This window comes from Plodia interpunctella, chromosome 3 (assembly GCF_027563975.2).
Source record: "Plodia interpunctella isolate USDA-ARS_2022_Savannah chromosome 3, ilPloInte3.2, whole genome shotgun sequence".
NCBI lineage: Eukaryota > Metazoa > Arthropoda > Insecta > Lepidoptera > Pyralidae > Plodia > Plodia interpunctella.
The window spans coordinates 1,978,468-1,995,760 of record NC_071296.1 but is presented as its reverse complement, the minus strand read 5'-3'; the positions used below and the strand labels follow the sequence as shown (position 1 = coordinate 1,995,760).

The 17,293-nt window shown below is 37.6% G+C and overlaps 2 protein-coding genes across 5 annotated transcripts; one reads left to right on the top strand and one right to left on the bottom strand.

The window, feature by feature from the left end:
* Positions 1–876: 876 nt before the first annotated feature.
* On the bottom strand, positions 877–5,913 carry LOC128683969 (solute carrier family 25 member 35-like). 4 transcript variants are annotated; one of them, XM_053770097.2, is made up of 6 exons: positions 5,709–5,913; positions 4,273–4,523; positions 3,631–3,833; positions 3,217–3,340; positions 1,638–1,780; positions 877–1,090 (listed from the first exon to the last, which is right to left on the bottom strand). In XM_053770097.2, the coding sequence occupies exons 2-6, from the start codon at positions 4,509–4,511 to the stop codon at positions 894–896; spliced, it is 906 nt and encodes a 301-aa protein (XP_053626072.1). In that variant the 5' UTR covers positions 4,512–4,523; positions 5,709–5,913; the 3' UTR covers positions 877–893. The 4 variants fall into 4 exon arrangements, with proteins under 4 accessions (XP_053626072.1, XP_053626073.1, XP_053626071.1 ...); XM_053770098.2 differs by lacking the exons at positions 1,638–1,780; positions 5,709–5,913 and adding exons at positions 2,578–2,720; positions 4,637–4,841; XM_053770096.2 differs by lacking the exon at positions 1,638–1,780 and adding an exon at positions 2,578–2,720 and having other exon boundaries at positions 878–1,090.
* Positions 5,914–10,695: 4,782 nt separating this feature from the next.
* Positions 10,696–11,966, top strand: LOC128683496 (uncharacterized). The gene has a single exon (XM_053769192.2). The coding sequence runs from the start codon at positions 10,982–10,984 to the stop codon at positions 11,747–11,749; it is 768 nt and encodes a 255-aa protein (XP_053625167.1). The 5' UTR covers positions 10,696–10,981; the 3' UTR covers positions 11,750–11,966.
* Positions 11,967–17,293: the final 5,327 nt, after the last annotated feature.

The following is a 17,293-nucleotide window of genomic DNA, read 5'->3' as shown; positions in this document are numbered from 1 at the left end:
TTTAAAAATAAACCAAGATAATGTTAATCTTAAAAGGGTTGACATTTAACATTTTTATTAAACATATATAAATTGTTTATCAATAACATTATACATTTATGTATCACAATTAAAGTACCTATATTCCTCTCAGGTCGCACAAGGTTGGAGGCCGGGCGCAGTTTCCAAAGGTCTCCTTAGAAAACTAAAGCAGGCAAAACTTCAGATTTCCGCTACCCCCTACCAGACCAGATCTAAGAAGCTCAAGAAGCGATCGGAGATTATCAAGCCAGGGTTAATCATCACCAAAGTGGACGGAGAATACCGAATAGAGATGCAGGTTAACCCTGATAACGCTGAAGCTGCCCCGAACGACAACCAGGCCTATTCACCTCTGATCTACAAGATAGCTCCACCGAATAATAAAGAGAGAATACATAAACGAAACAGGGGGACGAAACGACTGATAAAAGAAGCTATCGGCATTTGGCCTGATCCGTACCACCCAGAATATTGTGAGAGGACTTGTCTCAGGGCATACAATCAGGCTGTAGGTATCGAGCCGTATGATCCCAATAACCCTGGGTGCACGTGCGAGAAGCCGAAGGAAGAAGAAGACATATGCTCCTGCTGTGACGGCGAGGACGACGACATCTGCTCGGATTGCAGTTCGTTAGACCTAAATTGGGAAATACACTTTACTCCACCCAATTTTTGTAAAGCTATTGAGGATAGACTAAAGAAAAAATATTGAGCACCAGTATTCTTAGGTTCTATTATGTTTGTTGGGAAAATTATTATTTACTTCGATTACGCGCGTGTTAAATTTCATGGTTTTATTTGCAAAGCTGAAATTATTGGAATACTTAATTTAATGTTTTGAGACGAGATTTAAATAAAACTATTGTTTAGACTTATCTAGTTTTATTTCTCCTATCGGTCACTATGTCATTGAGGAGGTCCCAAATGACGAGAGATAGCGTTGTGTGGGGCGCTATCCTGAGGTACAAGGGGCCTAGGCCCTTGTAGAGGCCATGGAGGCCTTCAGTCCGGTAGATCTTGGTGAGGCAGTCGATGACGCCGGTGTACAGGAGCCCGCCTGACGCAGGACCTGCAATATTCCTCGCTGTTAGAAAAGATTCGATGGTCCTACACAGATTTGACTTCTAGTGAGGCTTTTCACAAATTTTGAAGTAGCTCTGATAGCAAATAGTTTAAACATCCAGCCGTATGTATGAGTGATTCCAATATCGGAACTCCAATTGGTAGGAGGGGCGGGAATACTCTTTACCATTCTTCCCATTAAATTTCGGAATTTTCTGGAGAATATTACCTATATTTTAGTACATTACATTAACTCAATCAAATGGTAACCAAAAAGGTAAGACTGAAGATAATGAGAGCGAGAAACAAAAGCGATGAAGATAATGAGAAATGAGAAGCAGTTATATATTCAGCCAGGAAATAAGCATGAAATTCTAGTAGGTAGGTTAGCGATAGATAGGTAAGTAAGGTCTTTCCTTACATGCGTTACGGTTGGAGTGAATGTAATTGAAGATACAAGTTCATAGATGTAATTTGGCTTTACGATTACGTGTACTCAGAATAAATAAATAATAATAAAAAAGACCAGCAGCCGCATACAAAAGCATGATTACCCTGGTTGTAAAGCCGTGTATTGACTACATCCAGTGGGGTTTCGACAACCACGGTTAGGGCTCCGCTGACGAGACTGCACATGAATGACAACACTACTGGAGACTCCACGAAATACCCATGAGCTAGCAGACTCTCTTTCACTCTGTAAGTAAAATTGGTGCTTGAGGCAGACGACTGGGTTTGTTCGACAGCTGCAGCCGGATATATTTTTATTCTGTATTTTTAGACTTTGGCATTTACATCATCGTGTCGACTCGCAGTGAGACGCAGCTAACCAATCACAGTGTGCCATTGTGACGCAACGACAACAACACCGCAATGTGATTGTTTCACTTCGTCTCACATCGAGTAGATTCGATAGTGAGTTGTGAAATGCGAACTCGAACCCCTATGCCTTGTGCGTCAAGTGTATTGGTTATGATAGCGAAATACCGTCTGTACTACTTTATTTAATTGATTACCTACAAGTCCAACACTGGTGTCAAAGTTTACTAAAAATAAATTGATTGCCACCAAAATCCTTATCGTGAATTGTGACTACACTTTGTATAATGAAAAACTATAATACTATGTTGTGAAATTCTTCATCTACATCTAATTGTACAGTAGGAGATATTAATGAAAAATATAGAGGATCTTTATGGGACTAAAATAGAAGCCAAAACATTTTTTGTAGAATTCTTGTCTGTATGTTTGTTCGTCCGTTGTCTGTTCGTAATATTGCTGATCACTCACTAGTTTAGCTTGTGTTAGTAACTGTAACTTATTAAACACATTGGATAAGCAATGTAGTCAAAGACAGTTCTTCAGTGGTAGTCATACGATTTCAACTCTTAGTTGAAATGCTACAGCGCACTAGTTCATTAGCTACAAAATCTAATTATTAGTGAGAGGCCCATGCTATGCTGTCATAAACCAGTCGTCTGCATCTGGTCGTACCCTGGTTATACAGACGGACGGTGGCGACATCCATTGGACAAATGGCGAGCGCGACAGCAACGCCACTGATGGCGCTTGCGCAGAATGCCAGCAGAAATGGCGACTCCTTTAACGTGCCGCGAGACTGCAACGCTTCTTTTGAGCTGAGGGTTAACACAAGTTATTGCGGGGAAATTGTCTACAATTTAACTTTTGAATGGAAGCGTTACCTTCATTACATAAAGGGAGCGAAATCTAATAAGTAATATTAGAACTAGTAATCCTTTACGTCTGCTCTGTTAGGTGATTTGAGTTTATTTTCAATAAAGGTACCTCCACTTTCTTTCACCAACTTTAACAGAAATTAATACTAAGATTTACGCCGCCATAGATAGAATCACTCTATATCCCTCCATAGATGTCATACGAAGTGACTAAGAGACACAAATACATGGCAGCTTTTGGGCAACAGTAACATTCCCAAAGAGGGTTGGAAGTCAGGCAGGTGGCTGGTTGTAAAATCACTCTTAAAAAATTTAAGACTTTTTACATTGACCACGTGGCTTTGCGGCCTGGTTACAGCGTCAAATGTAACCGGGAACGGGAACTCGCGAAGATCGGAGAGAGAGAGAGAGAGAGAGAGAGTTCTGAATGACTTACAAAGAGAAAGTGGTGAGCTGCGCAGCGCTGCCGACGGCCAGTCTGGCGCAGGTCGCCTCTACGCCGGCGAAGAATCCACGCAAACCTTCAACCTTGTAAATCTGGCGGCACCCGTCCCATAACCCTGGAATTATTTATTCAATATAAGTGCAAGACTAAATTAATTCAAATAAAAATAAATTTTAATATACTTACCTACGTATCTAGCACTAAAAAAGTTGCAAAATATGACCAATGAAAGATATTAAATTATAACTAAAGTATCTGTATGACTCCAAAGATAATGTTGTATCGGTCTTCACTAATATGATTCGCTGAGTCGACACGCTAAGAAGATCACGATGGTGAAGGCGGTTACCTAACGTCATTTATTATATCTACGAAATTACCTACGTACTTCTGTATTCCAGATACCTTTATACCTATGCTGTCTCCCAACGGCTATGCTCGGGTGCGAGGCAGACTGTATTCTGGTCTTCACGACCGATGCTGGGTTCCCAGTGAGACCGCTCAGGATGCCGCTCACGCTTGACCATAATACAGCCTTCTGGAAGCTGACGTCACCGTCCTTGGTTTTAGTCCAGCCTTGGACTTCTGCTATATGATATGTGCCTAACCTGAAGACAAAACGTGATATCTAAAGAGTCTACTTAAAAAAAGATTTACCTCCGCGTATAGGAAATTCCTTCTCTTGAGCAATAGTTTCAGCATTTAGGCCTCTTGATTATTTTTGATGGGATTAGTCTAAGACTGCTGATTAATCTATTTCAGGAAACTTGTAGGAATAGAAACATATATATTGACGTAGTGGCCATCACAACCGCTTTATGGAGGTCCTGGACTCGATTCTCAGCGTGGGATAATATTTGTATTAGTGATCACGGATATTTTTTTGCGGTTCTGGGGGTGTTGTGCTCGTACTATGTTTGTGTCCATCGTACCTCTATACAAGCTTAGTTTGTGTTGTTTGAATGTTGTTATTATCAATGTAGTAGAAAATTTGCGATGCTGATAGTAAGTGGATTAAAAGAACCATCGCAATAAACATTTCCTTACCTAACAGAGTTCATACTGAATCCTAAGACCAATGCTGGCACGAGCCCTTTCTGCAACGCCATGGCGCCGTCAGCCTTGGCAATGACGTAGAGAGCATGCAGCACTCCTTTATAGCGGGTGGCCTGTTCAGCTTTGGACTTCAGCTCTCCCTGAAGCTGCATCCGAGTCTTCACCACGTCCATTGGATTGGTGAAGATGGTGGCGCCGGCGCCGGCCAGCCCGCCGATTATGAAGTCCATGCTTATATTTATCTGCGCAAAAAGATAAGCCCTGAAAACTGTCGTGTAACTAATGTTACGAAAATTAAAAACTTACTTCGAAAAAACGACAGTTTATGTTGCTATTCATATACAGATTTTGTTACCTGGCTTAATATGAGGAGTCAAATGATAGCTAGCTCCCACAACGTATAAGGCGTGAAGAAACTCTCATACACATGATAACTTTTTAATACTTCTTTTAGGCAATATTATTACTTTTAGGCTTATTAGTTTGTAAAGGGCATCTAGACTATCCAGTCATATCTATATGACCATTTATGATGGAATTATACTAATTTATCATTTACCATTTTTAGCAAACCATTTTGACTTAATTCAAACATGACTTGACATGGTCGACGCACCTGTCAGTAGCTGTCGGACAATTTTTTGTAGAATTGTCAGTGTTTAAGGTAGGCCGATCTGAGAGAAATGTTTTGACCACAGATTTATGCATGGATTTAATAAGTACTTCGGAGTACCTACTAATTCCATGGATTTATTATAATATGGCAAAGATTTAGAAAGAGCCCCGTGTCACAAGTACTTACTTGTATATACAATGGGATCTCTATGACCACTAAACAAACCTATATAGGTTTTTTTGTTACTTTGATGTAAACGTATGAGATGTTTTAAAGTTATGCTTATATGTTTGTGGTTTTAAGTCCTTATATTGAGAAAAGCAATACATTTCCATAGTGATGACCGAATCAGTTGAGTAATAGCACATTCTACTGTTTTCGTTTAATAATAAGTTGTATTGTAACACCTAGTACCCAAGCAGTAAATGGATCAAGTTAATTTTTTCTTGACTATATTGTACCCTGTCCCTGTGATTGTATTATATTGGACTAGCGGACCGTCCCGGCTTCGCTCGGGTAAAAACATAATAAATTATACACCTAAACCTTCCTCAGGAATCACACTATCTGATGGTGAAAACTGCATAAAAATCCGTGCAGCAGTTTTGCGAACAGACAGACAGTCACGGCAGGGGACTTTAATTAATTACATCTATACACTTCTACAAGTGTAGTAACTTATTTATTTACAAGTTCATGTACACGAGATACGACACAAATTATCATACATTTGTACCTACTGCTTATTTCTAAATAAATCTCTTCCGATCCGAGAGAGGAAAGAGAAAGGAATGGATAATGGGTTACTTACTATTATTTTTAATGATCTACTAATCACATCACTGTATCACAACAAAGCATTTAAGACAAAAGCCATATTTAATAGAAAACAATCTTCCTAAATATCTAAGTATACTTATTATTTTAAAATATTGCTAAAATCAATATAATAACGGCAAACGAACGCGATTATCTTATCATGTCTGCCATGTGACTGGCGCGGAGGAAATCACTGTACAAATACAAGGCCGACGTCGTATGTAGTTTGAGTGGCGGGTGACGTAATAAATACGTAAGCTATAGTGAATTTGGCAAGTACGCGTCGCATGCGATACATGGTCACGGCCGGGGGGCCTGACCGCTCATGACTTTGTGTGATAAAATAGTATTGGAATTATGTGTAACCTAGCTTTTGCCTGCGGCTTCGCCCGCATTAATTTCGCAAGGGAACAGTTATTTTACCGGGATGAAACCCCCTCCGGACTTCAAACGGTATGCAAAATTTCAAGAAGATTGGTTGAGCAGATAAAACGTAACAAACTTACTTTTGCATTTAGGAATTATCATAATTAGGAAGTTAGGATAGGATTAGGAAGATACGCTTATTATACAAATAGAAAATTCCCAGAAGGGATGTTTTTGGCGCCGATACTACATCAGAGCAATTTTGAATTTATTGCAATTATTATCTAATCTTATGTCGGCTGAATAGATACAGATATAGGTACTATATTTTCAATATCTTATGATGGGTTTATATCAAATACTCGGGTCTACGCTTTCGAGAAAATATAAACTTTTTAGTCGAGATTGTAAAACATTCGCCGCGCGCGGTGCCCTTTCTAAATCTATGCATGTAACATAAATTTTTAATTTCGCATAAGTATTTTACAATTTTATAAGGGAACCAAAACCTGAGAAACCCTGGAACCGAAGAAGTTGACCTAGAAACATGAAATTTAACAAGAAGCATTCTTACAAAATCTGTAAACGGCGAAAACAAGCGAACATTATCAAAACCTCGGTGCGAGAGTCCAACACGCACATGATTAGTTTTTTTTATTTATTTACCGTTTTGATATTCAGCTTTATCATTGATCTTTAAACTTCAAAACACACATGCATCAGCTTAATTAGCTGCTAGCGTGTTATAAAATAAATCTTTTATCGCGATTCAACCAATACCGAATTGAAAAGCAACTAACGAATGAATCGCGAACTTGAACTTTGTTCTCTGGACTCACCTCGTGACCTCACGAATGATGCGGACTTTCGCTCGATTCATCACGCGTCACTAGGGTTGCCATCATTTCCTAGCGACGTTTAAATTGGGTATATAAATCAATGCTTAATTAAAATTTTGAGAAACCTCCGACTCCGGAGTTACTGGCTTCCTCCCATCAGCTAGAAAAGGCTGAAATCAAAATCAAATCATTTATTCAGAAATTAGGCCTTCACAGGCACTTTTTCACCTCATATTCTAAATTAAATGATATTTTCCAAAGCTATAATGCCGAAAAATTTGAGAAGAAATACCAAAGGAACTCATTCAAACAGTGTTGGTCCCTATCATACCAGAAGGGCTTAGCATTTTTTAAATATAAATATATGTATCATTTTTTATCAGTAATATAACAATGTAAGCACACAATAAAGTACATAGTCAAAAGGTATACTGAAATATATTATGATTGTGATCGAGTTGACGGTTTCCAGACGGCTGAACATATATTTAGTAAACATAGAAGAACACTCTCGATTAAATTCATTTAAAATAAAAATAAAACTAGAACAAACTCGGTTCGTTCGACTACAGACGGACATACAGAACACAGATACATGTTAAACTTAATAAAATTTAATAATCTGTCATCGGGGGATAAAAAAGGATTTATACTGAATGGCTCTTTTTTTAAATCACACACAACAGACAAGGACCACAGAAGCAAACACAGTTGGTAAGCTTATGCGAAAGAGCTTTTAGATCGCTATTGTATTGACTAAATACGGGTCGCGTCGTAATGCGAGACGATTTGAATTCACGATTTGATGATGGTCAAATCGTGGAATTAGTAGGTACTACGTACGGAATACCTATTAATTCCATTGGTCAAATATAGTATTGATGAGTCCCGTATATGCAGGAGGCATGGCCACCCTGCACCTCACGCCTACGCAGCGTGATTCACTGCGTATCACACAATCTGCATTTTGTTAACCACTGCCCCCTATTCTTTAAGTTTTGGCTCCCAAGGACACCTCCTTAACAAGCACGCATAGTTATGCGTAATATTTTCCTAACCTAATATTTTCCCAGTCCGTTAGGTATCTTTCCCAATATTTTTACATAATATAAAACAAAGTCCTCTGTCTGTTTGCGATAAATTAAAAAAACTGTAAGGATTTTCATTTTCGCGATTTTCACAATTAATAGACAGTCACCAACGTAATCTCGCGATTTTCACAAATAGTGTAATTAAATCACACACATCGCAAAAATTAAAATCTCCCGAGCAAAGTGTTACCCGAGCGAAGCCGGGACGGGCCACTAATGATAAATGAAATAAATAAATAAATCACCAACTCAATGTCCACAATCAAATGTAATCAAAAATGTATCAGTAGCCTTCGTAATTTGGTCCTTGCAGACACGTGGCCGAACCCAGCCCCAAACTCACGAGCTTGACCCAAATTGGATTTTAGTTATAAGTCACTTCGACCTGATTCCGTAATGACACTACTCGAATAGTTGTTGTGAGTAAACAAAGGAAACATAACGCATGTAAAGGAATATACTGAATAATGGATTGGTGAAAAAAGGGATCCCTTTTTTTCGCATAAATATTTTATCCCAATTAAATTTACCATAACGAGTCAAGCGTATATTTTTTGACATAATAATAGTTTGACATACTTGTTTTTTGACATACCTTTTCAATAAGCATAATTATAGTTTAGGCCAATGTATTATTTGCTTAAAAATTGTTATGCTTAAGGTAGGTATGCGTAAAGAAATTGTGCCTTAAACATTATGCCAAATTAATATTGTGCGTAACTATTATTATGATAAGTAAAAGTATGCCATGTTAAATTATGACTAAAAATTGTATGCATAAAAATAGGGAACCAAATTTATTTGCTTTAAACAAAGCATACATAGAGGTAAAGTAAAATATTATAAAAGTATTTATTAATATTATAGTTTCACATATTTGACCAATACTGGCATACGAATTAATATAGGTTATCAAAATATAAATTACTAATCAATAAGCCAGATATTAAATCATTAATAATAGTCCCAATAGCTCACGAGCTCCTAGAAAGTTGCAAACTGCACACAAACATCTGCTGTAGTTCAAGTTCAAGTAAAGCCTTGACATTATGCGCATTTGCTCATAATTCAAGATGGCGGATTCCCAACAAAAGCATTAAAATCAATTTAGACCATTAGGCCTTTCGTAATAAAGGTCATCATTGTGAAACGCCATCGCCCACCTGCGGAGTCCCACGGCACTTAACTTCAGTAATTGAGAAGGCTTGTCAAGTGTAAAGAGTAATTGTTTTAATGAGACAACAGCCAGACAGTTCAATATAAGTGAAATACCAGAAAAGGGGATGGGGTACGTTGCGGGAAACAGGACGGGACACATTGCAGGAAATGGGATAGATTATGGGAAACGGGACGGCCGGGATACATTGCGGGCATCGGTTCTAAACTTAAGAGAATAAACATTTTTACGGAAACACACACAGTGCATTTATCGTGAAATAAACATTGGTTTTTGTAAAAAATCTCCCTCTTCATCATATTTCGTATAAATTGACGATCACTCTATTTATCATTCTACCCCGCCACCTAATGGAGGTGATAAGATTTAAAGTGAAGAATATTTAAAACAAAATACCTTCATTCATAGGTACTTATTCATGTACCTATGAATGAATGTGCTTCATTCGTTATTCCCTCTCTCTCATCTCTGCATGTTTCGGGGTTGTGAAGCCGCGAAACGTAAGCGCAAGGCGTCAGCTTAAAAAAATACCTTTAATTTTTTTAAGATTCGACTGTGATTTTACAACCGGCCGCCTGCCTAATGGCAACCCTCCTTGGGAATGCTTTCGTTGCCTATCAGCTGGTTAGACTGTGTGTCCCTTAGTCGCCTCGTATGACATCCACGGGAGGATAGTGGTCCTATTCTAGGGCGGAAATACAGGCCATATTAATCCGTTATTTTTGAGTTATGGCCTTTTTACCTTGCTGCAGCGCACTAATTCTTTCAGCATTACGCTTGTATGTACGTGTAATATCAGTATTGTTGCAATAATGCTTTATGTGTTATTGTTTTTAGTGTCAGTGGCAACACAAATGTTTTCTATGTCTAAGTTATTCTTTACGTATGTACTTAAGTGTCTCTCCACAATACAATAACAGATCAATAATTTCAAAGCGAATAACTCACTTTGATGTAAAACTTAACAATATATTATTATAACGGGTGACTAATATCATTTGTTTGAGTCATAAAGCGAAGGTCGCCAGATCGATGTAATTATGGCCATTAAGTTATGAAGGGTGTCCAAACCACTGGAAGCATTGTTTGAGATATCATATCGATATGGCAGTTGTTACTGCCGCAGTCGATTCAATAAATAGTTGATGAAAACGCGAAAAGTGAATCTATAAAATTCAATTTTCTTTCAGTTATTTAGTTTTATTTCCATTATTATACATATATTTTAAGATAGATATTAAAATATGATGTTTATCTACTAGATATACTCGCGACGTTTTTCGGTGACAGTTTATTTCGGGTATTCATCTTTTAGTGCTCCTGTACACTCCCCAAGGAAACCAAATTCTAAAATCCAATTTTCAGCTCCTTGGGATAATCAAGGAATAAGCTAACTTTGGTCAAACATGATTTCATGATAAACTATTGAACAAGATCAATAAATATTTGTTTTTACTTATTGAACCTTCAAGGAGATAGATACCTGCAATTTAGCTGGTCATGGCCACTAATAAAAGTCACGTTGACAAAACTTTTTGCGACGCAAATGTCATGCATTTTACGAAATACAATACCAGCCCTGATATAAAGATAGTAATCGCTAAAGTTGCTTTCCAAGTTGATTAGTTCTGTGACGTGGTGTCCGATCCATGCAGTGGTGTGTGTTGCGTGTCGGCGAGCACCGGTCAGGAGGACTACCGCGCTTGAGCCGCCCGCAGCAGGGAGGGGCGGCATTCCACCCAAGGTCAGCGGCGGCTGTCGGCCAGCGGGCCCGCGCGCCTCCGCACGCCCCATGCTGCCCGCCCCACTCGCGCCGCTCGACCCGCGAAAAACACGCGCGCTCACCACCATCTACGCGCCGCGGAAACTCCGCGCGCGCAAACACAAGACGGCGCAAACCAGGATGCTAGACAACGACATCCCCATCAAACCTACCTTATCACCGTTTCACCCTCTCCCCGCGATTGGACAGAAAAGTGACAAACCCAAGACTAAAGTCATCGTTTTCGATCTCAACAACTCTGAAGGACTGGATAACAACTCTATAAAACTACACGATGTCCTTAAACCACTAACGCCGTTGAGGATACATGGATACGCCAGAAAAAGCTCTTTAGATCTTGATAGAAAACCTCAACAACTGCTCAGAGAGAACACGTACGATGTCATAGAACCAATTTATCTAAATGCTGCTAAAGTGAGGAAGAGAGACACGTCAATAACGAGGACAAGTTTAACACCGATGGCTGCTGATTCTGAGAATACGGAAAAAGAAGCCCCGAAAGAGAGTGAACAAAAATTGTCGCCCAAAACGAGGTTCAAGAAGGCGGCGATTCAAGTCGCGAAACTCTCGTCGTTGCCAGAAACAGGGAAGTTATTATGTTTAAGAGAAAGACAAACTTTTAATATTTGTAAGAAAGATGGCAAATCTTCGTGTAAACTGGAAGAGCTGCCAAAAAGTCCAACTCAGAAACTAAATAAACTAACAGAAATATTTCAGGGTCTCGAAATGAATGGACGGCAAAGGGACAAGCTGAAAAAGGAGAATAGTTGGTTCTAATTACTATAGGTTAAGGAAGAGTGATTTTATTTATCTGTTTTCTATGTGAAGAAGAATTTAAAGAAGAGAAAAGTTAAGTGATAACTAGTTAAATAAGAGTTCGTCTATTTTCGTTGAAACCGTGTAATGTTTATGAGACATTGTTGCTCAAATTTTGGTGTCGCGCGTGCTAGGTGTACACTCGCGTACATGTTTTATTAAAGTGTGTATTTTATAATACCTGCTTTTATTTCTACGTCCAAATTCAATATTAATGTGAAAATGGTGAATCAATTTCTTTATCGGACGTGTTTAGTGATTGAGTGATCCAACTTGAGTGCTGACCTTAGAAACTCAACATAATTATACATTTTTATGATCTAGAATTGTGAGGACGCCTTGTTTTGATTAGTTCATATTATGGTGGCTTCATGTCGTGGCACTAGTAAGGCCCAATATGAAGACAACATAACAGCGTAGGTAATAGAATGATGTGTAGGTACTTATATGTATAAATTGTTGCATAATTCTTTAGTTTGATTGGACACTTGGTTGATCCGATCTGAAGGAATTTTTGGGATAAAGTACACTATGGTAATTTAATTCACAATACAACATAGCACGTCTATTTTTCAAAATTCAAAATTCAAATTCAAAATTCATTTATTCCTTAAAAATATGCGTACATAGAGGTGGTCAATGAAATTTAGTGTCAAACATACTTTGCCATCTGAGGCGTAGGAAATAGCATTACACAAAGTCAAACATAAATTAATAGATTAAGATTATACATTGTCACAATTAGATAATAATATTTTGTACAGTTGTCCTATAGGAACTCCTTAACACTATAATAACATTCCTTCAGTAAAAGTTCGTGAACTGCTTTTTTGAACCTTCGGAATGGCAAACATTTTATTGCTTCAGGTAACTTATTATAAATCTTTATACACATTTTCGTTGAAACCGTGTATCTAATGTTTATGAGGTATTGTTTGGTGTCACGCGTACAGGGTGTACTCGAGGTGTGAGGAATACTTCGCCGACAAGAGTATCCTTACATATTATAAAACAAAATCCTCTGCCGCGTCTGTCCGCGATAAACTCAAAAACAGCTGCACGTATATCCGTAATCAATAGTGAGATTCCTGAGGTTTATGTCTATATTTTTGTTTTACCCGAGCGAAGCCGGGTTGGGCCGCTAGTAGCTTATAAATGAGAATGAGACACAGATATCGCTCGTGTGCCCACGTTACAACACAATCAGTTCAACGTGGCTTTGAATGTGAACAAACGTCCACTTTTTCGCATTTTAAACAATATTTAGTAGGCGATTTTCTCCAAGCACCAAATTTTGTTTTCCATGAAAACCTCTTGACCTTGAACGAGCTGTGTCAACAAGTAGAGTTGCGTGTTGCAGCTAGCAATCATTAAAATTTGTATAATGAAGGAGATAAATCATACCGTTCGGTTCTGTGTAATTTGACGCGAGATAAAAAACAAAAATTCATCACGATTTTTTTCTGATTATTTTTATCGAATGCCATTGCCAAACTGGGGCAGTGTTCCAACTGTTCCGTCCAAATAATTGTACCTACCTGTACGGGTCTTTAATAGGAGCATATGTCCAAATTAAAACATAGTTGGACCAAAGGATATTTTGAGAGTTCCGTGGTCCAATTAATTTATAACACTGCGCACTGGCGTCAGATCTTACTTCGGTCGCCGAAAGACAAAAAAAAAAAGGAAGGAATTTGACATGACTTTTATAAATGCCGCCAATTGAATACAAGCCTGCGGAGTCACATATTGCTAATTTTAAACATTAGCGTTACGCATATTACATTTAAAAAATTGTTAATATAATCTTAAGTGCAGCAAATCAGTAATTGTATACCTTATGTATATGTAATCCTTATTTCGCGTCAAACTGTATGAAAACTCAAAAACTACTAGACAGTTGTTTGTACGGTTTTCACCGTTAGATAGTGTCATTTCTGAGGTTTAGGTGTATAATTATGGTTTTACCCGAGCGTAAACGGGACGGGCCGTTAGTCTATACTATTATTAAATAGAGGTAAGCGTTTGTGAGTTTGTATGTTTGAGGCGGGTAATCTCCGAAACTACTAAACCGATTTCAAAAATTATTTCTCCATTATAAAGGTTCATTATTCATGATTGCTTACGCTATATTTTATCTCTAAATTCCCATGGGAGCGAAGCTCCGGGCAATATCTAGTTACTAATAAAAATAATAATATGTAATTTGGAAATACCATACCCGATTTACAACAACGATACTAAAAAAATAGCGAAAGTATTTTTTTTTTGTTCACGTGAACCTTGCCTTGACTGGACCTTGAATGAATGTTTCACGAGTTAACTGTAGTTAACTATAATACAGTTAACGGTTCAAATTGCTCTCATAAATCGCTGGCGTGCAGTCGTCAGTTAACTTGAGAATTACGACGGGTAACCTCATATATAAGTCTGTGGGTAACTTTAACGAAGGGTTTAGACACAAATATAGTGTTTCATACTAATTTCATTTTCCTCATGGCGCAAATTTATGTTGCACTAGCTGATGCCTGCGACTTCGTTCGCGTGGCCGTACAATTTTTGGTAAGGAGTCAAAACTATTAGAGAAATTTAATTGTACAGACAAATGTAACGATAGCTATACATACAGAAGATGCTAATCAGACTGAAAAAGTATACATTCTATAGTTTAGCTGAACTGTTATGACCCTTCTTCAGGTTTTCCAGATCTTCGATTTTTATATCTCAACAGAAAATGCTCATCAGGCTGAATAACTTTTGTTAAGGCGTCATTTCAATATTTCCTATAGTTCAGCTGTTGTTCTCCATCAGGTGTTCCAGTTTTCAAAATAATTTATACCCTATATGTTGTCCAGGCTTAATATTTATATAAGAAAAAAGTTTCATTCAAATCCGTCCAGTAGTTCCGAAGATTAGAACAAACAGACAGACATACAGATATAGACAGATTTTTTTCTCAAAGTCTTCCTCTGTTGCTGTGACTTTATCGCCTAATTTTATTTTTATGTAAATTTATTCAATGTACAGTATTTTTTTTCTACTGTTTTATTGTATGTATTGATTTAGCATAGATTTAGAAAGGGCTCCGCGCGCGTCCAGCATTTAGGATTTAGTACTATTTAGCAAATTTCGTGGAAAACTACTATTCCTATCAAATCGGGAAAGTAGAAAATCGTAGTGCTTTGTGAAATGGAAAGAAAGGATCTATTTAGAATTTCTAGGAATAGAAACTATTAAAAACAAACTTTTATTGTTAACAGCGGTTATTCAACTGCAGACACATTAAAATTCATATTTATTGGACGAAAAATAATGAAATACATGCTAGAATGCTTTATGCCGCGGTGATAATGGCTAGTTTACAATGACTGATCATCTTGATGTGTGGTATTTTCCAATTTCCATTCAAAACCAACACAGAATGGAACAGCACGGAAGCTAGGTGTTAAATGGCCGAAGCCAATCTGCCCGTCCGTCTGTCTGTCACGCGATCTGTCGATACCTGCATGAGGCTTGTTCGACCTACATCTACCGGCGATGTTTGGAATTCCTGAATATCAAATACGTTTACTACTTTTTTGTTTCTATGATAACAATTATTTCTCTGGTTACAAAAATTTAAGCAATTTGAGCTACGAAAGTGGAAAAAAATCTTCTCTAAAACTGGTTAGGTACGTTTAGTTACCAAAATGAATGAAGGCATAAATCTCGAAGATTTTTAGGGTTCAGTATAGAAGAAACCGAGGGAGTATTATGTGGTTGGAATACTGGAGGCCTTGTTTCGCCGCTTGCTGATCAAGATATCAGAAAGCCTAAATGTAACATTTGAAACAGATAGCGTTAAAAATTGAGTTTCACAAGTGTTGGATAGGGCTAACTGGCCAATCACAACAGGCATATTTATCTAGCTGTTAGTTTATCTGTCAGATTACATGACATTTTATGAGAAAGTGGTGAAACAGGCCTAAGTTTGTGATCTCTTGGAGCTGTGAAACTCTAACTTACAAATCATAGAAATAAACCATGGTTTTTCCTCAAATATATGTACAGTCAACAGCGCATTAACCTACCCAAATTCATTGCACACTCGTCGTTATTACCGCGCCATAGAGTTTCATGCAGGGTGACTTGATGTGCACTAAACTGTACAATAAACCGAGACGCAAAATTAATTAAATTATAAGGTTTGTCTATTTGTAGAGAGGATCCTAGAGATACTATGAAGTGCTACGAATCGTAGCCATGGTCGACCCGTGGCTACGCATCGTAGCACCTCGTAGCTTGTCTACGACTACGAGACGCGAGTCAGTCTCAGCGATTAGTTCGAAAAAAAAGTGCAATTATTTCAGGGTTTGTTTTCAAAAACTATTTCAAGTATTTCTACCAGTTTTATTGTATCCGTACAAATATTATAAATGCGAAAGTCTGTCATACTTTCACGGATAAGCCGCTGCTGGGCCGATATTGATGAAATTTGGAATAGATATAGTTAATGAGCCTTGGTCAATACTAGGCTACTAGGTGCATCTGGCTACAGCTAGTGTAGTAATAATTTTATTATATCACGGCACGTGGTCATGCTGTACCTAATGAAAATAGTGTGTATGATTTGCATATGTACTATGAAGATTATTACAAATCAATAACTAAGTATAACACGTGACTATAGTGATATAAACTTTAGAGTTTTGGTTTTAAGTATTTTTAAACAAATTGGATGTTTAATTATGTATGCACTTACAATATGTATCGCTTTTGTACTAATGATGTTATTAAGCTAACTTCACGCTAGTTGAATTCAATTTTTTAACAGGTTATCATCATTGAGATATTGCGTCGCGCGCCATCCGAATATATCAAATATTTGCGTTATTACGTTATATACAATATATTGGCATTTATTTACAGTGATCTATATCCACCCTAATATTATAAAGAAAAAAGAATTGTATTTTTGTTTGTAATGTAATGAATAAACTAAAAAACAGAGATAGGTTTATACATAGAGATAGGGATAGGACACAGAAATAGACGAAACCTTCAGAAGTGACAGACTAATAACCATACACGTCCACATACATTTCATATTTTCATCACATTTATTGCATGACTAGCTTTTGTCGCCCACGCGTAAAAAATACCCTTTTTGTGCTCCAATTCAAACTGTAACACCTAATCGTGTGATGATGAAAGCCATCCGAAGAAAGGAAACATATATATATATATATATATATATATATATATATATATATATATATATATATATATATATATATATATAATAATGCCGGCTCCGCATTGACGTCGAGCAGTTTGCCAAACTTTGGCGGATTTGTTACCTATACATTACTGCTTTTTCATTACTACCTACTCAAAGTTCACGCATTCGCGTGTGGAGCTGGCATAAAAGATGAGGCATTTCATTCTTGGCCACTCCACGCCAGACGGCGACTATAGGCGACGTCCGTTGACGAGTGACAGTAGTTGACGATCGATAATAGTCGA

Coding starts and splice junctions, on each gene's coding strand:
- LOC128683969 (XM_053770097.2), bottom strand. CDS start 4,511: ATGGACTTCATAATCGGCGGGCTGGCCGGCGCCGGCGCCACCATCTTC. Junction 3,341..3,630: donor GAGACAGCATAGGTATAAAG/GTATCTGGAATA, acceptor AAATAATTCCAG/GGTTATGGGACGGGTGCCGC. Junction 1,091..1,637: donor TACACGGCTTTACAACCAGG/GTAATCATGCTT, acceptor GGAATATTGCAG/GTCCTGCGTCAGGCGGGCTC.
- LOC128683496 (XM_053769192.2), top strand. CDS start 10,982: ATGCTGCCCGCCCCACTCGCGCCGCTCGACCCGCGAAAAACACGCGCG.